A 23,240-nucleotide genomic window follows, 5' to 3' on the forward strand; every position below is an offset into this window, starting at 1 on the left:
TAGGAAAAAACCTGTGGACAAGGCCACAGACATTACAGGGTGACTTGAAGCCACGAAACATCACAAAAACGCAGGCATTTGATGACCTGGAAAATAAATATGAATTCTACTATGGCTAGTACCAGTTGCCTTCATTGGTTGGGTTGGTTAGGTCTAGGCATGAGGAGTGATGATTGGTTAGGATTAGGACAAGAATATCTGTGTAAGACAATTAGAGTCAGTTGCTAGCCAGCTAACAACTCTGACTAATACCTGTACAGCTGATACATCAACTGTTTGAAAAAACAAAAAATCAGATTTTTTTATCAATTGAATTCAATTAAATTTTATTTATACAGCGCCAAATCACAACCGAAGTTGTCTCAGGACACTTTCTATATAGAGCAGGTATAGACCAAACTCTTTACACTCTCTACAGAGACCCAACAATTCCCTCATGAGCAAGCACTCAGCGACAGCAGCGAAGAAAAACTCCCTTTTAGGAGGAAGAAACTTCGGGCAGAACCAGGCTGTGGGTGGGGGTCATCTGCCTCAACCGATTATCAATTTTGAGAAAAGAAAAACTTTTTGAAGTGAGTCATGAGATTTTTCCCAGCATACATTGCACAGACATAAAAACCCAGGTGTAACAAATAATGTTAATCATGACTCATTTCCAAAGTGTGAAGAGTCATGTGGGCCCCTGCTAAAGACTGTATTTAGCAAAACATCCCTGATCACAGTACTTTTGGTACCTTTCCTTTCGTGTCAGTGAAATCCTATGAGGCTTTTTCTATTACTGTATCTGCCACTCCTCTGAGAGGCAAAATTGATATTGCCCTATTTTTCTTTATATAAAGAGAAGTCAGTTATATACATACAGGCTATACATGGGATAAAATTCTCTGCAGCACACCTTTAATGAAAGTGCCATTTGACTGTTTTAGGTGTTTATTTGCTCAATCTTTTGCTGATACAAAATGTGATAAAAATAAATTCCATTCAACAGGTCTAAAACAAAAACACATAAACCATGAACAAATCAATTTTACATTTTTTGTACATTTATGCACATATTTACAGAAATCGCTGAACATAGTAGGGCTTAACGATGAACATTTCACAGTACAAACATTTTATTTACGATTTATTCATCAATTAATCTGTTAGCCAAAGCCAATCCCTGAGCATAGAACATTTACAGGTATCAAAAACAATGAAAGGTCAGACAGGAAAATAAATCACAGACTAGGCTCACTGACTGCCAGACAGTTCAAGTGTTAAGACCAGGTGTCCAACAATGAAATCACATACTGACTCATTTCTCAGTAAACAGGAACAACGCCTCACTGGAGGTGAGTTCATACAGTGGTTATTCTCCACATGTCAACTAAATCTAAAAATGATTGAATAGATCCAAACAGCAAGAGCTGAACTCTGTTTCTTGGCTGCTGTCCAGAGTTAAGATTAGATTAAAGAGTATTTATTCTAGTCTACAACTTGAATACATTTTAATAAAAAATACAAAAAATAACAAAAAATGACTATTCAGACTTTGAATGTGAAACTTAAAAATTCAAGTGAGCACATCTAACAATAAAATTCTATAAACAGTTCATATGGTTTTTCCTATTTACAAAGCATAGAAATTAAATAGAAAGGTGAATGTAAATCAGAGCACAACAAAAACAACTGTGTCAAATCCAATATCAACACTCCAAATCTGCTAGAAATCTGTACAAAGAACATATAAAACGTTACTGCAGCATCATCGAAAAAAATAAAATACAAATACAAATATATACAGTGTATATATATATATACATATATGGAATTCAAGACTCTTAAAAATCAGGCACAATGCACTGAAATCTTGTCTGCATCTGTCACTGCATTGTGACGATTGTAGTGGTCCAGGAGATGTTTCCAAGCTCCGCTGCAGCTGAGCAGCTTTTGGTTTCCTTTGAGAGGACAGAAATATTTGATTTATGAAGCTACATATGAGCTTTGAGCCCTAAGCATAGGCAGAAATATGAGGTGAGCTGCAGTATCTTACCAATGATGCACAGTCCCTCCTTGGCCCTGGTGATGCCCACATTTATCTGGTTGGGATCGCCCACAAAGCCCAGGTGTTTGGACAGCCATGCTCCGTCTGGTTCACTCTCAATCTCTTCACATGGCAGAGAGCACACTGTGGATATGATGACGTAACGCCATTCACTTCCTAGAAGACAAAATGTAGAGTGTCACACAGTAACCCATCATTAAACAACATACTGCAGGTATTTCTTTCGTTTCCTCTGCCTGCCTTTCAATACCAGATTGAGTCGTTTACATGGCCAGAAAAATAAAAATAAAAAGTGTCTAAATCATGAAAAAAATACAGTTGACACGTTTTGTGAGACTCACTCAACTTCATTTTGAAGTTAAATATTCTTTATATTTCACTACATTTGTCCATATTTGCTATTTTGCAGATCATGATTTTACATTCAAAATGTCAGGTAAAGGTCGTAAAATATTCCACACCATTGATTTAGGCTACCGAGCGGGACGGGGTCTGTTAGACCCAGCATCATTGGAACAAGCTACAACATTAAGTAAGTCAGTAAGTTAGTAAAACTTTTTTTTAGAACTATCGACACAGTGCTTTCAAAACACACAGCTACAAAGTGCTTCCCACACATCAAAAACAAAAATGAATGAGCAAATAAAGTAAAAAAATAACACAATATAAAACACAGCAAAATGAGAGACAGACCAGACAACACACACAAACAAAAACTGTCACACTGTGGTGAGGTTTGTCTCGTCTTGGGTTTTCTTTGTCTTGGAAATTCCTGTTTTTATTTTGAAAGTCCAACTCTCCTCTTGTTTCATAGCACTTGTCCTTCCTCATGTGTCACCGGTGTGTCCGCCCTGATTACCTCTTGTCTCCACCTGTTCCTGATTACCCTCCATGTGTTTAAATAGTCTGCGTCTCCCTTGTCTTGGGCCAGAGTGTCTTTGTCCGTAGGTCGATTCAACTGAGCCTGTCTTTGTCATTGCCCACGGCCACAGAATAATTTGCACGTAAGCCATTTTTCCTCTAAACGAGTGATTTTTTGTTTGTAAGTCTAATAATCTAGTTTTCGCCTTTTTGTCAATGTTTTGTTCGTAGCCGATATGTTGTCCTCCTTAAGAGTGATTTTTGTTTGTCATCTGAAATGAGTTATGTGTCCTAGATCCTCCGCTTTTTAGGAGCTAATTTTATTTTGTACTTTTTCTACTAGTCTGGTTTTCCTTCATTCAGAGTGTTTTTCGTTTATATAGCCTTTGAGTTTCTCCTCCCTCGGGAGTGATTTTGTACTTAAATTTTATAGCCGTTAGATTCATTTTCCTTTATCCTCTGTCCGGAGCAGTTTTCATTGATCTGTTCCTTTTCGTTCTATTGTTAGATTATTGTGCCCTCTCCCTTCGGGGACTTAGATTACCCATAGGATAATTCCATAACCTGATTCTTTTGTCACTCTGTCTAGAGGTCTCTGGATTAAATGTCTAAATAAACCTGTTTTCTGAAAATCTCTGCATCTGAGTCCTGTTTTGAGTCCCAGCCTGACAAAAACACAACAAAACAAACAAACAAAGCTCAGTGTGGAGCTCTATGAAGATCGTTTATCGGCGATCAAGTTTTGCAGTTGGAGCCAGGGATGGATAAAAGGCAGAGCTTCTTTATATTACAGTGAAATTGACCAATAAACTGAGGACCAATTCAAAGAATTTCTGTTTTGTCTGGGTTTAGGCGGAGGAACTAAGGAGAGTTCATTCTTTCGTGGCAGCTCAGTAATCATGGAAAGAGGACAGTTGATTCAGGTTACTGTATTCAGCAGAGAAATAGACCTGTGTATCATCAGCATAAACACTGATACGACACGTCTTGAAAGCAGCTAAATGAAAAAATAAATGTTCCAAGGACCGACCCCTGAGGGACACCACACAGCAGGAGAGCTGAGGACACATGATTGTTGATGCAGACATTAAAATATCTATTAGTCAATAGGAATAAAGCCATTTTAAAGCTGGACCAGAAATGCCAACAGTTTTACAACCTATCAAGTAAAATGTCATGATCGAAGGTGTCAAACCAGCAGTCAAATCGAGTCGAATGAGAATAGAGTATAGAATATCACTGGTTACTCTCAGAAAAGCAAGAATAGAAGCAAATTCAGACAGTGAAGTAGGATGGCTCAATGGTGTGGATGGTATAACAGTTAGAAAATTGGACCTCAGACCATCGATCTTGCCTACAAAAAAATCATTAAACCAACTAACTTGGTCATTGATACTAGTAAAGTGAGAAGGGCAGTGGAAAATGAGACTTCAGATTGCTCATTAAAAATTTTGGGTTATTGTTAGTAGGCAGCAAAGGGACATCAAAGGTAATACATTTATGGTCAGAGACATAGTCAGTCTTACTCAGGGAATTGAAATACTAGTTACTAGGGGTTGGCAGCATATCAGTTTCATCAATGACAGGGGTGTGATGTCCTACCATGACACAGATTTTGGAATATTGTCATTACCGTCACAAATTCTTTAGCATATTAAAAATAACTTGCTTTACTGTGGCTGTGATAACAGGCAGGTAGATGGTGATGCACATAGATACTACATACTACATCTAACACTTTCAATTCTTTAAATGTTTCCATCCTGGCACTTTTTTATTTTAGTGATTGTAATTAGGTAAGAGAGGTTTACTGTCACCTTGGCTTTTAGTGATGGTGGTGACGGTGATTTGGTCCATTTTCTTCTTCCTCAGGTGGTCTTTGATTTCTGATACTTGGGCATTATATGGTGACAGAATCACGATACTTTGCTGTTTGATTTTAGCATTCTCCACCAGCTTTTCAGCAATGTCAATCTGCAAGAGAGCCACACCAAAAGCAGTGATTTAAAGCAGGAATAATTAATGTCACTGAGTACTCAGATTAATCACCCTATAGTAAATTCTACCCCTGTTTTTTAATACTAATGTTTAAAATCAACAAGGAAACACAGTACCACTTTGATTCTCTCTTCCTGGTTTGCTTTTGAGTTCTCATTGCCCTTGGCTGTGCTGACAACCAGACTGATGGTCTTTCCTTTGATGTCCCCAAAAACGACTGGCATTGTCTTGTTGTCAACGCGGAGGACACTGCTCGGCTGCTCCACCCCAGTTTTCAGCTTTCCCTCATAATATTCATTTGATGGGAAGTTGCATACGTCCTTATGCTATGAAGGTACAGAATTGAAAGTTGTTGAACATAATTTTAGATATTAAACACATAATAACATATGATAATACAATATTGCTACAGTAAATACATATACATAAACATACACTACACTGTATAATATACATAATATACACTATATATATGTATAGTGTATTTAATGTTCTCACCATTCTGTACTGGGTGTCCAGCATCACTACCCTGTTCTTGTGGATTGTATAATAACGTTCAAACAGAGACTTGGCCATCCCCAGCTTCCTCACACGAGAATTCTTCACAATGGGACGTAACTGTTTGTGGTCACCGATCAAAACAATCTGAAACATGTGTGTGACATTGTAAGACAGAGTAAACAACTACTTCAATCAGAGTGACTAACATCAAGTACGTGTTACTAAGCAGTGATGCAACCAGTGTCCCAAACTCCTGTAATTTCAAGACAGCCAGCTGTAAAAATAAGCAGTTTGATGGAGGTGAGTAGGTGGCAGTTTAGCGCCAACCCTCACTTGGCGAACTCTGTCCAAAATGGAAAGGCTTGAACCTGTGTGGTGTGAATGTGTTCAACAAATCTGTTCATTATGTTTTGATATTTCTTGTGTACAAGTGGAAAATTTCATGGGGGCAAAAGGGACCAATCAGGAGGTCATCAGAAACATAAGAATTTCCCCTGTGGACAATATTTGAAATACATTTCATGGAAATTTGCCCAGTAGTCATTGACGTTTGCGATGGACTAAACTGTTGGTCGAGGGGAAGATTTGACCTGACAAAGATACTAGAGAAATGATTTACCATTATAGTTAGGAATGATCCAGAACAGAGCAAGCTCGCTAGTAGTTGTCATGATGCCTTTGTCACCCCAGTATTACAATTACAATATGAAATAATATCATTGCATGTTTGATAAGTATTAATCAATAGAAAAATGATCTCACTTTAAAACTCATTTCAGCAGTATTTTCATGAATCAAGGCACAAAGAAAGCAACATTGATCTTGAGTGTACAGGCACATTAAGGACAACATTTAATGAATGCACGAGCAGGAAACTGATGTTGAATGAAAGCCTCACCTTTTCTGGTTTGTTGCAGACTAATGGAATCAGGGCCTGGGGTTCAGTGGCCATTCCACATTCATCAATGAGGATCTGACGTGCGCTGACTGTCTTCATCAAGCTTGGGGTGGAAGACTGCGTGCATGTACACAGTATGATGTCATGCTGTTTAAGCTCATATGTCCGAGCATCTCTGAGAAGTTTTTTGTAACTAGGAGGAAAAACAGTCCATAATGTTAGAGCTGTGAATAAAGTTCTACAAATTCAAACTGATGTTGAAAAATTGCTTACTTACTTTCCTGAATGGGGCTAGTTTGGACACTACCAGAGGTGGAAGTAACAAATTACATTTACTCTCATTACTGTGAGTTGCTTTTTTTTCTTTTTGGAATATTTTTTACTGGCAGTAATTTTACTTTTACATAAGTACTTTTTAAAAAGTATTTTGTTCTTGCATCCACTACGGAAGGAAAATAAAAGTCACATGAAAAGAATGTGAGAATGGAACAGTGATAAATCAGCAGCTGCAGCAGAGAAGAAGCTGCTGGTTTGTCCTCAGCCGCAGGAGAGCAGAGCTCCAGAGAGGAAACACACTGCTCTCACCTGACACTGAAAGCAGACATGTTGAATGTCTATGTTCAGGAGCGATGTGTGGGGGGTGCAGTCCCACCCGGAACAGGCCTAGCAGTTTGTGAACAGTAACAACAGTGCACAATAATGCACTAAAATTCTGTTGATACTATTGAAATATTTGAACCAACTTAACTTACTCTTTCACTTCTTGAGCAGTCAGCTCTTCTACTTTCTCATAGGTAAGTTGAGTGTGTCGGAGTTCCTCTATTTCCTTAAGAGCAAGTTGAATATGTCGGAGTTCTGCTTTGTCTTCGAGACCAAGTCGACTGCATAGCCGCTCTTCTTTTACCGCAAGGATGAGCTGAATGCGTCTAAGCTCTTCTTTTTCCTTAACATCACGTTGACTGCGTCGGACCTCTTCTATTTCCTCAAAGGCAGGTTTGATGTGTAGGAGCTCTGCTTTTTCTTTAAGGGCAAGTTGACTGCACAGCAGCTTTTCTTTTTCCTTGAGGGCAAGTTGAATAGATGGGAGCTCTTTTTTTTTCGTCAGGGAAAGTTGAATGCGTTGGTCAAAATCTTTTATTTGACGTGAGAAAGGGTTTTGGTCCTCTCGCATGCGGTGATGCAGAGTGATGCTCCTAAAACCGTGTAAAATATGTCAGTGTTAGTTGATGAGGGAAAAATTTCAAAACCGAGTCTCATCAGCTGGAGGGAGTACACTACCTGAGCTCTGGTTTGGCACGTTCCGGACGGAGAGTTCTCTGGGAAAAGTGAAGGGTGCAGTCTGGATAAGGGTAATCTAGCATCTCCACTTGTTGGCTGTAGACCCTCAGGGGCTTTTGGATGTTCCCAAACTTTAACAGGTATTCTGTGTTACAAAAGACACACACACAAGAGAAGTTATAGGAACAGAAAGAAATACAGCTGAAATTTCAAAAGAGAAAAAGAATAACTTGCCTGCAACAACATCAACAGACTTGTTGGATGGTCCACAGTAGAGAATGACTTGTTTCTTGTTCGCATCCTTGGGGTCAACAAATGTTCTTTGTGTCTTAGAGTTCAGCTCAAAGAAGCGGTATACAATGTACACGCCTACTATTGTCTTTCCAGTTCCTAAGAAACAAACGGGATAATGGCTTAAGCGTTTTTCCAGAAAAAAATAAGCAATAGAGTTAAAGTTGTATCTCTTACCAGGTGGTCCCTGTATGACTGTGAAAGTGTTAGCCAGAGCTTTATCCACAGCAAGATGCTGACTACCATTAAGCTTAGGAAATCCATTTGGTAGCTCTTTCCGAATGGTGTGCCATGTTATTCCTGCAAAGACAAAATAACAAATTGTTTTTGCAACCAAACAGATAAAAACTATTTAGTCAAATTTGAAAGACACTACAGGAATGTACAATGTATATACTGTGTTTTCAATTTAATGCGTGACTCACATAGATACATATAGTTAAACTCTATGCAACTAGGCTGACTAATGGACATACCCTCTTTTGGAATGTGTTGTCCAAGTGCTATGGCCTTGACAAGATTACATGCAGATCTAATGCTGACCACAGCATTTTCTTTACGGCTACAAAAACAAAAACAAACAAAACCCCTCAATATTATTGCAAGAAAAATGTAAGATGGAAAGAATGAAAAGTAATAAGTATAAGCACTGTTACATCGGTACGGTCAAAGTGAACTAGACTTGAACTTACATGTCAGGTAGGAGCTTTGGGATTATTTCAACTGTGAAAGAAGTGTCTTTCTGAAAGACACAATCAGGAATGGTCTCCATCGGCAGGTGATTGACAAAGAACTCCACTTGACTTCCTTTTTTGCTTTCTTCTACTTTTCTTGTGACAGCATGGGCCACCCATGTAAACTGTCTTGGGTCTACCAGTGCGGAATGTTCCAGGTTTGAGGTCAACTTCAAACCTCTTTTTCGTATGCACAGTAAGCATTTTGAAAGGTTACATTCAATGGCCCATTCATTGAGCTGTGCCAGAGATAAGAAGAAGCTCCCTGTTAGCGTGCCCTCCTGTTCTTGATTGAAGTTTACCACCAGGTCCTCAATGATTATGCTGTCACTTTCATCCACTGCAGTGGCAGCAGATTCCATCTCACACAGTGGTTTCCAGATCCGTATATACTCCTCCGGGTCACTATAATGAATCCTTGATGGATCATCTGTGGATCTGGAGAAGCATGTGATAGGGCTGTGGACATGGTCCACACAAATCTCAAACTTTGGTTTAATGTGCACCAGTTGAACAGCAGGCATGTGATAACCTCTTTTTAACTCTGATGTCATTTGGACCTGAAGGGTGTCACCTGTTTGCAACTGGAGGTTCATGTCAACCTCATGTTCCATTTGTAGCTTTGGTACCTCTTGCTCCTCAGATGTGCATGTATTAGTCTCGGAATGAGACATCTCAGATGATTCTGGCAGAATATGTTGTTTTTCCAGTTGCTTTGTATGAACATCCATTATGAGAAACTTTGCATGATCCCAGTTTTCTTTGTCAATTGCTTCAACAGCGGCTTTCCATGTTGTCAGTGGAAGCTCAACGCAGGGACCACAGTCTGGAATTTTCAACTCTTGGTAGATTTGCATGTTGTCAACTGTGTAGATCCGCTTTTTCCATGTAAGAGTGATGCAGTGATTTGCTTCATCATACAATGGTTGGTCCCACAACTGTAAATCTTTGTACATAATTGACAAACTCTCTGCAAATATGTTCTTGTTAAAAGGAAATGACACTGCAAAACTATCTCTGTTGGGATCTGCACTCACAACAAATGCTAACTTTGAAGCACTTTGTTTTTTCATGCTCACTGCGTAGGAGATCTGCTCAGCCTTTTGTTCATAGTCCTTGGCATTCTTGATGTTGAGCTCAAATTGAGCGCACAGAGTTGAAATCTCTGTTCGAGTGTATTGGACATCCCTGTTACATATGAAAGAGTGCAAAAGTCTCTGCAAGATGATGTCCATGTATCGCCGTATGGGTGAGGATGCTTGCGTGTAAGAACTTACGTTCAGAGAATGATGCCCAACCCCTGCTTTGGGAGAGGAGTTGGAACGAATGACATAAGCTTTACTAGAGCACCTTCTGAACTTGTCAATGAGTGGCTGGAGCATAGGGTGGATGTCATCTGCAGCAATCAGGTCCACCATTTTGTCTATATCCCCAGTTCTGGCAGCTGACTGGATATCTTTCCATACTTTTGTAAGTATTCGGAAATTTTCACAGTCTGGAGCTTGTTCATCATGGTCAACTTTGTGCCGCACATGAAAAGACAGTGGTATTAATTTTGCACATTCACTCTTTCTCAATTCTTCTATCTTTTCAGGATCTGGTTTCGCCTGACAGCGAAGGGGAGTGTAATATCTGGTTTTTTCAGAACCAATCAAAGTCTCGGATGCCAGTGTATTGAATAACACGCTCAGCTCTTCAATCATGAGATTGGCTTTGCGCTTTCCGGGCAATCTCTGGTTATCAGGTTGAGAATAAGCCCAATCCACAAGTCTAATCTTCCTTTGAGCTTTTGCAAAACAATAAGCCACTGTGACACAGTCTTCTACTGTGTCAAATTTTGGTCCCTCTCCATATCTTTTGGAGATCATGCTCTCTGCCTCTTCATAAGACAACTGCTCATTAGACTTGATCAGCGACAGCTGGAATTTGGGTTTGCCAATGATCTCATGTGTTTTCTTGTTCACTTTGAAAATGAGTGAAACCACTCTGCACTCTTGATCCGACAGAAGACTGAAGAGTCCAGTGCTCAAATCTTCAGGGAACATATGATTGGGGTTTTCCTCAACACAGTAATATGTAGAACCGCGTTGTTTTGCATCCTCATCTAATTTACTGCCTGGACTCACAAAGCTTGCCACATCTGCAATATGGACTCCCAACTCATACTGGTCCCCAATTTCCCTGACACTGACAGCGTCATCCAAGTCTTTTGCTCCTTCTGGGTCAACAGTGAAAGTGATCACATGACACATGTCCTGTCTTCTGGCCTGGTCTTCATCTGCCCAGGAAAAACCCTTGTCTGGTGTACATGCAGTGGGTTCAACTTTAAATTCTTCATTCAGGATACTTAGTCCTTCAGCAAAAGATCTTCCTACAGGAAGAATATCTATGACCCTCCCCAATGGAAAATAACAATGTTTTTTCCAGCCAATCACTTGCACCACAAATACATTGTCCTGCTTGAGCTTTTCATTGAGGCGTTCATATGCTGCAATTGTCCACTGTCCATCAATTTGCTCCCATATTGGAATGAAGTTACGTCTTGCCTTGCTGATCAGTATACGTACTTTGGGTGCAGACTTTGTAATGGGCATCATTGTCCTTCGGACAAATTTGTCTTCAGAATTCTGTCTTGGTTTGCTGTGATCCTCATCCTCTAGCACGCACACAAGTACACGGGCGGACTCCTCTTCCTTGGTGATGCTGACTACCCTTGCTGTTTCTACGACCACTTCGTCTCCAGTGAAGACCATGCCCAGGTTTCCCCTTCCCTTAATGTTTATACGTCTGGTGGGGTTTTGAAATGGTATGACATAACCTCTGTTGTATGACTCCCTGACCAACTTTCCTCGTTTGTATTTCTCTGGCTGTTTTTTACATAACTCCAAAACATCTGTGTCAACATCAGTAACGAATGGTGATCTGGACTTGTGGTGATTAAAGTCTGCATGTTCAAAATTGTCTTCATCTGAACTGTACTCTGTTTTAAGATGTTCGTATTCATCTTTCAACTCTTGAAGAATTGCATCAGAGAGAGTGTTGCTCTCATCCACACGTTCAGACTTTCGAAACCTTGCAGTTTCCATAGCATCTTCTTCAAAGAAATCTTTGGTGAAATGCTGCGGTGCAACACTATTGTTGTTGATGCAATGGTCAATGTAGCTTTTCCAGACTCCTGAGCATTTCCCAAAGCAACACAGGGCAGCAGCATCTCCAACCACAACCACGTGGGACTGGGCCCTAGTCATCGCAGTGTTTAAAACACGGGCATCATTGAATAGCTCCAGTCCAGGCAGGTGAGACGTTTTTAGGCTGTCACGTGTTTGCACAGCTGTCATTACGACTGCCCTGAACTGTTTGCCTGTTAACACATTAAGACAAAATTTAGAATTTAAAATTACAATAAAACACATGAAAGGTAATGTAAGCATGGTGTTTGAATAATCAGACAGATGCAGTTTTTGTTTAACCATCCTTTGTGACAAACATAATATCATGTAGGAGTTATTAAAGCTAAACTAAAATTACCTTGCACATTTGCAAGATTCTCAACATGGACTTTAGCAAGGCCTCTTCTTGAAAGCGCTGTCCTAATGTGTCGAACCTACAAACCATAAGAAACAACTGAGATGATGACAACCCTGTAACCCACCAAATCAAACAATGAAAGTGCTAATACATTCATATAAAAATCTTCACTGTTTCATAAGTTGAGTTATTGTTATTTTTTTCAGTCTTGTGACTGTTTTAACTTACCTGAATTCCCTCTGATAGAACACAGATTGAGCTTTGGTCCTTGGTCCCCCAGGTCAATGGCCAGTGATCGAGAATCTCTTTTACTTCTTGAACCACTTTGGCAACCTCTTCTTTGTTATACCAAGACATAGAAACAGTGTCCAAGAGGCACTCTCCCCTAACATGGTGAAACTTTAGGGCACGGCCATTTGCGGGAGCTGGAATATTTCCAGTAGCTTTGATAATGTCATTCTTACCAACGTAGAAATTGGTGGACACAAACTCCACAATTTCTTTGGTTGAGCGGTAGTTTTCACTGAATATGATTCTACTGCTCTGGGCAGAATCACACTTCTGGCCTTGATAGTAGTGGAACAAGCGATTAAGGAGTGTGTGATTTGAACGATGATGATCATCAACTGACAAAAGCTTGGGTCCCATTTGCATGTGATCTCCAGCCAAAACAACTCTGGTGTTTGGTCCAGCAAGACCAAGGGCCATCAAGGCTTCACATTCTAGCATCTGGGAGGCTTCATCAATTAGTATGTGAGTGAAGTATCCCTCTGGGAGCTTTAGGTCATGAAAATGTCTTGCCATTGTTGTGGTGGTTATGACTATCTTGTGGTGATCTAGGGCAGCTTTTGTGGGTAGCAGAAAATGCTGTCCATCCTCAGATAGAAAACAGTATTTCAAAGTAATTTCATCTGTGGCAGACAAAGCACTCCCTTGTTTGTTTGCTTTTATTCGAATTGGACTGATTCCGTCATTTTTCTTGATGATGAATGGATGGAAGTGATCCCGGATGTACAGATCTGCAGAACTGAAAAGAGGCAAAATGTCAAAGGAAACACATGTTGGTGTTGTTATATTAAAAACCTCTTAGTCTAGATTAACACTTTGAAAGTAACAGAACATTTAATTTATTTTATTACCTGTTGGTGTGGGTGCAAATTAGCACTTTGTTGTCAGGCTGCTTACAAAGCTCTCTGGCTGCTGTAGCAAGGGTGAATGTTTTCCCGGTTCCAAATGGTCCATAAATGAGGAGTGGTGCTACAAATTTTTGCACACTGGTATTCCCTGTGATGAAGTCAATTGCTGATTGCTGCTTTGCATTCAGTTTCTCATTGTGGATGTTATTCACAGGAACTCCACAGTTTTCAAGGTCAGGTAGCACTCTTTTTGTATCAGGAAGGAGGTCTACAGCCCTGTGCATGGTGCAGAAGCTGTGGCGGTTCAGCTGAAACTGCACCTCCATGTGATACGATTCATTGCTTTTGAGTGCAAGATCAGCACAACACTTTTTAGACAGCTGCAAGTACATTTTGTTGTCACTTGTTTTGTCTTGCAGAATGATGGCTTCATAGACCTTGGATTTTTGACCACTTGAATTTAAAGGGGCTATCAGGCCAGACTGGATGCTTCGTTTCAGTACCTGTCCCTCAGGGGTGTCTGGTGTGAGATTACAAGGAATCGAGACAGCACAGAATACTTGTCCCTGAGGAGCCTTCACCATGCCAAACTGTGTACTGTTCAATGCATCCAGTGTTGTAATTTCTCCACAAACATTCAGTCTGAAGAAAAGAAAGAAAACAAGAAAAAAGCTCAGGCGCTGTCTGTAAATACGTGCATATTCCGTCAAAAAGGGAAAAGGATAGAAATAAGCATATTACCTTGAAACAACATGGTCCTCTGCCCGTTCCTCATTGTACAGGAAGTGGTGCATTCTTTCTTTGTAGTTCTCTTTATTCAGAGATATTTGGCTGTTGTAGGTGGATTTACACAGAAAGCTAATCTGAGGAGGTTTGTACTCCTTTAACAGCTCTTCCTGTTCTTCTGTCCTGGACAAACATGGGATGATAACCCTGTTTCCTCGATGCCAACGTTCAGCACTTTGAAAGATGGCTCCATGGTTCACAGTTTGTTCTTCAGTGTCATCCAATGACCGCTGGCTTACTCTTACTCTGAGTTTCCTCAAGAGAACTGGTCTCATGTCAAAATCTAGCACAAGCCACTGTTCATACAGGCCTGGGTAGATGGATGTGAAAGATACAGTGATGTCATAGGTCATGTCTTCACTGAGAAAGCGTTCACCAGAGGAGTAGATGCAAGGCACAGAACCAACGTCACCAAGGGTGAATGAAGCTCCTGGTTCGTGCTTCAGCAGCGCCACATGCACAAGCTGTCTCTGTTTTTAGAGAAAATTGGCAATTAAGCATGTTGCCATGAAAAAATAAGAACATTTCTGGAACTTGAAAGAAAAAACAACTTGAACATTGTGTGAATACCAAACTGAGGCAACCAAGAGTAACAGCACAGAATAGCATGGCTAATGGTTCAACACAACATTTAACTTTACGGCATTCAGTCTTTCTCACTTATATCACTCTTGCTGGCCCATTGCATGATCATGTTATACTGTTAGCATCCATAATACTCATTCTCAGTTCCCTTTCCCCCTGGACTGTGGTCTACCTGACCTGACTGGTCAGCCACAGTGTGTTAGACTGCAGGGCGGCATATTTGACAGTATGGTAAGCGACATGGGGGCTCCACAGGAGACAGCCCTGTCAGACTCTCTGTTCACAGTCTACACCCTCTACTTCACATGCAACTCCAAGTCTTCCAAATTCCAGAAGCTCTACGATGACTCTGCAATTGTAGGCTGGATCAGTGAAGGGAAAGAGGCTGATTGGTGCCATAAAGGAGGACACTGCTCAAAATACGGAGCATCTGGGCAACACCACAACGTGCTGGTCACACACAGGAGCGCCTTCAGTTACCGCCACGATGCACCACAGAACACCACAGGAAATCCTTTCTTCCTGGTGGACAGCAGAGATGGACAGCAGGGACATGTGGTGCTGAGGTGGCCCCAGCCTCCTGCTCTGTTCTTTCAAATGTTCCTCTTACTGTCTCTCAATGGATTACAAGCATTACAACTCTCTAACTTATGGAGAACCATGGGTCTAACAAAGAGCCATTTTGTGAAATAACACACATAATCACTGAGCTTTATTGAAGGAACCAAATACTCTCAGCTGTACTTCAGATTTGGTTCTGTTGGGACCTCACCATGTGGATGAACAAAGACTGGCCTGCATGTGAAACCCAAAGCCTGAACAGAGGCCCACATGTTAAAAAACTAAAGCCTGAACAACTAACTTAGGACATCCCACCAGACCTTGTAAATCACACCTGTAAGTGTAAGATTTGGCTTGAATCCAAATCCATTGGACAAGAACTCAGGGGAATCCTTGTGACATGGCCACAACGTCATGAAGGATATAAGAATCAACACACCCCACCCCACTTTAGAGTTCCTAATCAAACATTTGTACTTTAATTAGCTTAGGCAACAGTCCAGTAACTTGTTGGATGAGGACCAGACTGTTCGTATTCACTGAATGCTTTTGGATCCTGAAATAGATGGGTGTCACACTTGAGGTCTGTCTCGTCATGGGGTTTTTTGTCTTGTCATTTCCTGTTTTATTTTGAAGGTCTAACTCTCCTCTCGTTTCAGAGCACTTGCCCTTCCTCGTGTGTCCCGGGTGTCCGCCCTGATTACCTATTGTCTCCACCTGTTCCTGATTACCCTCCACGTGTTAAATAGTCTGCGTCTCCCTTGTCTTGTGCCAGTGTGTCTTTGTCCGTTGGCGATTCACCCGAGCCTGTCTTCCCCGTTTGTCCTTGCCACAGCCACAGTCTTGTTACGTAAGCTCTTGTTTCCTCCTCGTGAGTGTTTTTTGTTTTGTAAATTTGATATTCTAGTTTCTGATTTATTTTCCTGTCTTAGACCATAGCCGATTTGTTTTCCTCTTATTAGAGTGATTTTCTGTTTCTGTTTTTGTGTTTATATTCTAGTTCCTCCGTTTTTCAGGAGTGTATTTGATTTCTTAGTTTTCCTTACTTAGTTTCGCTAATCCTAGTTCTTTGAGTTTTCCTCCGTTCGGAGTGATTTTCGTTTGTTATTTTATATCTTAGTGTTTTCTATCGTTATCCTCTTAGTGAGCGTTTTGTGTTTCTTTGTTAGTTTCTTATCTTTGATATTCCTAGTTATAGCCTTTGTGCCTAGTATAATTTATATAGCCTATTTGTTTGACACTCAGAGAAGTGGAACTTGGGTTGAGTTAATAAAGATCTGTGAATTCAAATCTCTGAGTCCCGGCCTGACAATGGCCTGTATGCGTTCATTTTTTCTCGTATTCTGTATGTATGTGATCCTTGGGGTTTAGGATCACAAAGCTACTTACCTTTCTATATTTGCACTCTTTCCTACTTTCTATTTCAAGTGCTACACACAGATTTCCCACAGGATAAACAAAGTATCATCTTATCTTATTTTATGAGTGTGGAGAGTCAGGGATGGACTACAAGGTAGTGCCAATGAAGGGAAGCTAAGATTGGTGTAATATAGTATTTTTTTGTTTTTTAGTTAAAATTCTAGCAATATACTAGCAAGCCTTAGTACTTTTAGGCCAGACAACAAAACGTTATAAAGTCTGGAGGAAACAAAGGCATGAATTAGGATCTCTGCGTCAATCAAGGACAAAAAATACTGAATTCACACAGTTGCAGAGAGTTAGTGTTGAGCAGAGTCAATGACTAACAATCCTTTCTAATCAGAATTAAAGGGGCAGGAAATAATGTGACATCCAGTTTTGCTGATGAAAGAGACGGTGAATGAGGGACTGCATTGAGTTACAGGAGCAAGTAGAGGCTATTCTAAACTTGACGTCATGACTTTGGCTCTCTATTTTTCCCTTGTTTCCTGCTTTCCTTCTATCCTTTTTTTATGCTCCTTTTTTATTTTATGAGTTAAAAATAGGGGTAATAGGATGGATTATTTGTGTATACATGTGCACGCACACACACACATACTGACAAAAAAAGAGGGGAACTTCCACGACTTATTGTAAAAATCTTACCTCTGTTTCAACTTGGAAGTTCCATTTCAGTGTTGCATTGATCTGTTCACACTCCACAGTTAAATCTTCATCACAAGAGATGCTGACATCGTCAACTTGCTCTGATATCTGTTCGACATGGGAAACAGTCAATCAAAATACTATGATTTAGGATGGTGGAACTAAAGAATAACTTGATTCAACTGTCAATCAGTAATGTTTAAAAAAAACATATGCATTCAGTCAGCAAAATACAAACTAAAATAATATTTTGTTTTTGATAACTCTGTACATGACAAAGAGCAATTTTTTCTTAATGTAATAAAGCATAAAATATTTAAGGGAGTATTCCACAGTGTTGTGAGTCTTTGGTAGGCAACAGAGTGGGAGGATGTGTACGCAATAAAAGCTGGATTCAAAGACTCTATGAGAACATGGTGTGCCTCTCCGTTGAAAAAAAAAAATCTTCAGAATTAGAAAATGATGGCACAAAAGATTGTACTCACAATGTACACTTCATTGCTGCTATTTCTGTATTCCTCCAAAAGGCTTTCATTGTAGCACATGAGACCCTGGGCTTCAATGTTATGTCTGATCTCTTTCTCTTCTGCAGCACGCATCATCCACTCCTGCAGTTCTTCCACAGAATGAGCTTTTGGGCACTTGTTACCGTACTCGCACGTTTGTGGTCTGGGATGCAAAGACAATTTCAACAGAACAATACATAGCATATGTCAATTAAACTGCCTTTTAAGAACAGCAAAAACCGTAAAACGATATCAAAATTGGAAGACTTATCCTCATTCAGATTTACTCATTTTTTTGTTGTGTGTTTTTGGAGGTGTTCCTTGAGCTTCCTTACAAGGGAAGATTTAAAGGGCCTAAATTAAAACAAATCAAAGAAACAAACCAACAAAGAGTCTCAAACAACTGCATGAATTGTTTTCATTGTGACAGAACTTTTCAATGTCACATTAAAATCACATCATAACAGAAAACAAAGTGAAGAATGTTTTTTTTTTGTTTGTTTTTTGCTTTTGCATTTTGAAACGCATCATTATTGCTAAATGAAAAACAATCATGTGTCCAATCACAGTCTGGGGCGTGACCCTGGGTGGACCATCATTGCTGACAAGCTGGTGGCAGCCATGACAGACAGGCTTTCACATTAAAACAGTTTTCTGTTGAATAGCCAGCTGCAAGGATGACACTGTTTACTGTGTGTCTAATTACATTTATGATTGAGGAGTCTTAAAACTGTCAACAGTCAATCACAAATGCACCAGAATGTACAGTCAATAGTAGCGTCGCTCTTCTGTCTAGACCAAAGGAAACTGCTGAAGGTTGATGTGAAAGTTTGTCTGTCAGGGCTGCCATCAGCAACTATTCTATTCTATTTTATTTTTATTATATTTATACTGCATCTCCCTATCAAAAAAGAAAAAGTTTCCCTGCACCTTCAAACCAAAGACAGGGCTTTGCTTTTAGTATTGGTAGGTCTATGTTGCTCTCTGCTGGACACAAATGCACTTTGTTTTCTGTACTGTTATTTGATTTAATGTAAAAAACGAAATAATTGTTCTTGAAGAGATGTTTTTCATTTAAATATGACATAATAAATACAAAGCATACACAAAAACATTAATAGATTTAAATGTATACAGATAAACCTGCATTCACTTCTATTTCATGTTTGATTTATTTTCTTTTAAAGGCATTTTAAATCTTCCATATTTCACCACCATGCACCATTAGGTTACAAACTATGAGTAGCTCTTCCAATTCCATTGTGTATTGCATTGGTGGACTGTAGTGTCCATTCACACCATACAGCATTGGTATGAACAATTTCAGAATTTTACACAGTGAACACATTAAATATTCATTGTTTAAGATTAGTGTGTAGTAGGGAATTGGGACACAACAAAAACAAAAAAGAGGCTGGCAATGTTCTGTAAAAACACTGATCAACAAATCCCACAAAAACACCAAAACCAACTAAAGTCTCTGAAAAATGTCAGGAGATATTCAGGACACACACATCAGTAGCCTTTAAACAGGAAAAAAAGTGTGAGAGCCTGACATGCAGCTGGTGGAAATGTAAGGCATTGTTGGTAAAAACAAATGAGTTAAACTTTGTGTTTTAGGATTGCCCACCACAGTGGGACAAAGCCATGATAAAGACCCTGCATGTATCTACGGTATAGTTGTAAAAGATAAGGGACAGCAGCGTTGTTTACCTGTCACACAGCCCAAACTCAGCTCGGGTGTTGTGTGGAGGCTGTCGTCCTCTCCACTTGGTGGTGGTGTCCTCTGAGAGTAACTGGGCATGCTCCAAAGAGGCGCAGTGCTTGTAGAAGCTCTCTGGGGAGGACAGGGTCAAGAGGCAAACTTTGCAGTACATGGTGACCTTTCTGGACTCTGTTTGCTCCCGCTGGCTCAGCTGCAGGAGATGAGGCCTGACGGAGAGCCCGCTGTGCTCCGCTTTCCACACGGCCATCTCCACCTCGCTCTGGGCAGACTGGCAGTGGCCAGCCTGATGCCAGCAGGGCTTGCCTTGTCTGACATGACTGCAGTACTTAAACTGACAGTTTTGAGGAACAGTGCGCACCTGGCTGTAGACGTGCTTCCCCCTGTTCTCTGACAGGTGATGAACTAAGACTGGATCCCAGGTATGCGCTGCATCTGCTGAGCAGGTCGCATTCCACCTTTTGGCTGTCAGTTTAAGTGGACGATCGTGAAAGCAGTCTTTACAGAACTCGATGAATTCACCCTTAAACTGCTTAAGTATGCTTTCAGCTGCGCTTTCTGGTGTTACTGAAATGTGCTCAGACTCAATTACAAGTCTTATTAATTCATCTTTATCAATTTCCTTGTCTCTAACATAGTTCCATACAGTGGCCTCTTCATAGCTTCTGGCATAAGTGCACCCCTGTGCATGCTGTGTACATCCAGAGCCCTCAACAAAGAAGTTACACTTTTGGTAGAGAACATTTCGACCAAACTGTCCACATGTAGGCCGCTCAGATACAGGCCTCCAATGGTTAGAGGCTTTAGTTTTGGCCAAAAGCAGATTTCTACTGCACTTGTGACTAACTAGCTGAACTGTGTATGTTATTTCATTCTCCCTGATAGAACACAGATCGCACACGACCTTCAAATCTAGAGTCGCCACGACCTCACCTCGAGGTTCAGAGTTGCCAGGCTGGTTAGATCCTCTCTCAGACTGAGCTATAAGATGACAGAGAGGCACATGGTCTAATCTGTGATGCTTTTCAAATGTCCACACAGCAGCTTCCTCACTGCTTCTGGCAAAGGTGCATCGGTTCTTGTGGTATTTGCAACCAAAGCCTTCCACAAAGAAGCAACACACCTCATACTGACTTGGCTTTGGAAACGTAGGGCGCTCAGAAATAGGCCTCCACTTGCTGCCGCCTTTGGCTTTGCAGAGCAGGAGATTTTGTGCACACTGGTGGCGGACTGCTTTTAACGTGTACGTAATTTCTTTCTCCCGGACAGAGCATTGAGTGCATACAAGTTTGAGGTCATGAGTTGAAAAAAGAGGAGCTAGTTTGGACCCACTAGCTGACATTGTGATACATTCATAATGCTTAAGTCAGCATCTGGATGTAGGAAAACGTGCAATGGCCCGGCAGATCACAATAGAACCAGATTTAGTCTGATTAACTATGACACTAACTAAGACAGAATTCCGTATATGTCAAGCTGAAGGCCAAAGTCTGAGAGTTGTCCAGCTTTGCTTGTCTGAAAAAGAAAACAAAAGAGAAGAGAGCATGAGTGCTCTCAGCATATTCAATTCAGAAAGCCATTAATAGTGTTAATAAATATTTTTGCACCAAATGTTGTTTATCTGCAGAATATTTTGAACATGTATGGCCTTTAAAATTAAGGTCTAGACTTCCACACAAAGTATGCTTGTTTCTATGGTCACCTGTAAACTTATACAACATGGCCTCAGTTGCACCTGGTATTAACATGTGATCTGTGTCTAGATACATTAACTGGATAATGTCATGCAGTCCGAGGGTCACTGCTATCAATAAGCATTCACCTTATCTTCATTGTTGGTGGGATGTCAGCACACATATTAGTCAGGCAGTTAGGGAGGTGAAGGAGAATTTGTTTTTGAACTAGTTTTTGCAAGGGTAGACTAGTACCTCGTGCTGAGCTTGTTTGAGCCAGCAGGACACGGCAGATGTTCTTCTCAAACAGGGTGATCTGAGATCTGATCTGATCCACATTAATGTGCCTTTGTACAGGTAAGATATCAAGGTACAGTCAGGTGAAGTCAGGTGCGAACAGGCTCAATTTGACTGTGGACCTATTTCTGTTAAATAGTTCAAAAGAGAGGAGGCTTGTTGTCTTATCAAATGTAGTGTAGAAGCCTCAACTCTGACAAACAATTGGCCCTAATCAGAAAGGGGACGACTACAGGACTAACTCAGTTCACATCACATGTTGTCATTCTCATGAAGGTCAGCTGTTGTGAGCGATCATGAAAGGTCACTGCCGAGTTTATTGTCAACATCCTGAAAGCCTACAGATGTTTTTAAGCAGGTCTGGACCAGCTTTCATCTTCTGTCCACTAGATGTCGCGGTTGTACATGTTTACCATAATGTCAAAGGCAGCAAAACAGAGTCAGAGCGAAGCCAGTGGCTCACATGACCATGAAGTGATAATAAAACTAGGTTTGACCTGCAGAGTTTTGATTTTAAGATACATGTACCCTAACCCTAACCCATCCAACAACAATCAATTTAAATTCAGACAGTATGTCTGATTTAAAATAACATTCTACTGTGTCGTTGTACACAACTGTCAGTAATTACGAGGCTGTTTGGAAAATATTGCCCAAACTGCTGTTACTACTGAAGTCACAGCTAAGGATAATAAAAACTGTGATGGCAGCAACATTAATCAGGATAGTCACCGTCAGCTCGGCTGCTCCTCACTGACTGACTGATGTCTTGGGAAGCTAACGAGAGGCTTGGCTGATCTCCATCCACAGTTGGGTGTGAAGGTGTAGCATCGCGTGCACTCACCGCTCTGAGGTGTCGAGCTGAAGGCAGACCCCTCTGGACGGCAGGACATGTGGCGGACCTCTGTGTGGAGCAGCACGGGCTGTGATAACCGGGGACCGCCTGCCTCGCTTAAGTTTCGTTTCCCACAATTTGCGTCAGCATCAGGTTCGGACTCTCTGCACCTCCACCCCCCCGCCCCTCCCTCTGGAGCTTCCTCATTGTAACAATAGCTTTCCTTTCATGCCGCACATGAAATCTGTCACTGACTCAGAGAAACTGTTGTCTATCTGTCAGAGTGAATCCTAAAAACAATCTGCATATCTCGTCTGAGAAAATAAAAAGAAAAAAGAGGACTGCACCTGTTCTCCGTGCAAATCCACTTGTTATTGCAGTGACCTGCCTTGGCCTGACAGAGTATCTGCAGATACTAGTAGGTTTATTCTAAATGTAAATTCATTCACAATGGAAACGCTTGAAAGCAGATCTTGAAATTTCTCTCTGAAAGCATGTTAGAACTTGAATGAAGTTATAATATATCTAGATACAACAGATCCAGATCCACCATGCAGTGTGGAAATGTTTTTTTCTGTTCAGGCAGGGGGCACGGCGCACAGGGGTCGTGGTCAAAGTAGCCTGAAACACCAGCATCTTCCTCCTCCTGCTCGCTCCTCAAAACCCCTTCACTCGAAAAGGGGAAACATTTAGAGTCACTCATGTAAAAATGACTTACAACAGTTTTCACAGCTGCACAGTGTGTTCTGTCCATGCAGATATCAGCTGACTGTGTTGTGTTCTGGTGCAGAATGAGCCGTACTGGGTCTCTGCCTTTAATCTTTGAGAAAGGCTCCATTACTTGTATTGTCTCAGTAAGTTCTGCTGGTACTCTCCTCCTGTAATTCTGGTTGCTTTTTGTGTAAAACAGTGCAGCGTAGTGTAGTTTTCTGTTTACT

General features: G+C 40.7%; 1 protein-coding gene across 1 annotated transcript; it reads right to left on the bottom strand.

The window, feature by feature from the left end:
- Window positions 1-901: 901 nt before the first annotated feature.
- On the bottom strand, window positions 902-22,430 carry LOC121613429 (helicase with zinc finger domain 2-like). Its single transcript, XM_041946810.1, has 20 exons — window positions 22,312-22,430; window positions 19,488-21,012; window positions 17,754-17,937; window positions 17,269-17,376; window positions 14,014-14,528; window positions 13,276-13,914; window positions 12,365-13,163; window positions 12,137-12,212; window positions 8,567-11,969; window positions 8,351-8,436; window positions 8,052-8,174; window positions 7,818-7,973; window positions 7,584-7,728; window positions 7,058-7,498; window positions 6,306-6,498; window positions 5,405-5,551; window positions 5,023-5,232; window positions 4,726-4,882; window positions 2,036-2,203; window positions 902-1,940 (listed from the first exon to the last, which is right to left on the bottom strand). Exons 2-20 carry the CDS (start codon window positions 20,837-20,839, stop codon window positions 1,831-1,833), a joined length of 9,012 nt encoding a protein of 3,003 aa, XP_041802744.1. The 5' UTR covers window positions 20,840-21,012; window positions 22,312-22,430; the 3' UTR covers window positions 902-1,830.
- Window positions 22,431-23,240: the final 810 nt, after the last annotated feature.

Source organism: Chelmon rostratus, chromosome 2 (genome assembly GCF_017976325.1).
Source record: "Chelmon rostratus isolate fCheRos1 chromosome 2, fCheRos1.pri, whole genome shotgun sequence".
In the NCBI taxonomy this organism is placed as follows: domain Eukaryota; kingdom Metazoa; phylum Chordata; class Actinopteri; order Chaetodontiformes; family Chaetodontidae; genus Chelmon; species Chelmon rostratus.

Bases quoted from the DNA above. Each gene is read 5' to 3' on its own strand.
- LOC121613429 (XM_041946810.1), bottom strand. From the start codon at position 20,839: ATGTCAGCTAGTGGGTCCAAACTAGCTCCTCTTTTTTCAACTCATGAC. The intron at 11,970-12,136 runs GTAATTTTAGTT...ATGTGTTAACAG, and splicing joins GAATCTTGCAAATGTGCAAG to GCAAACAGTTCAGGGCAGTC. The intron at 2,204-4,725 runs GTGACAGTAAAC...TTTGTCTTCTAG, and splicing joins CACCATCACTAAAAGCCAAG to GAAGTGAATGGCGTTACGTC.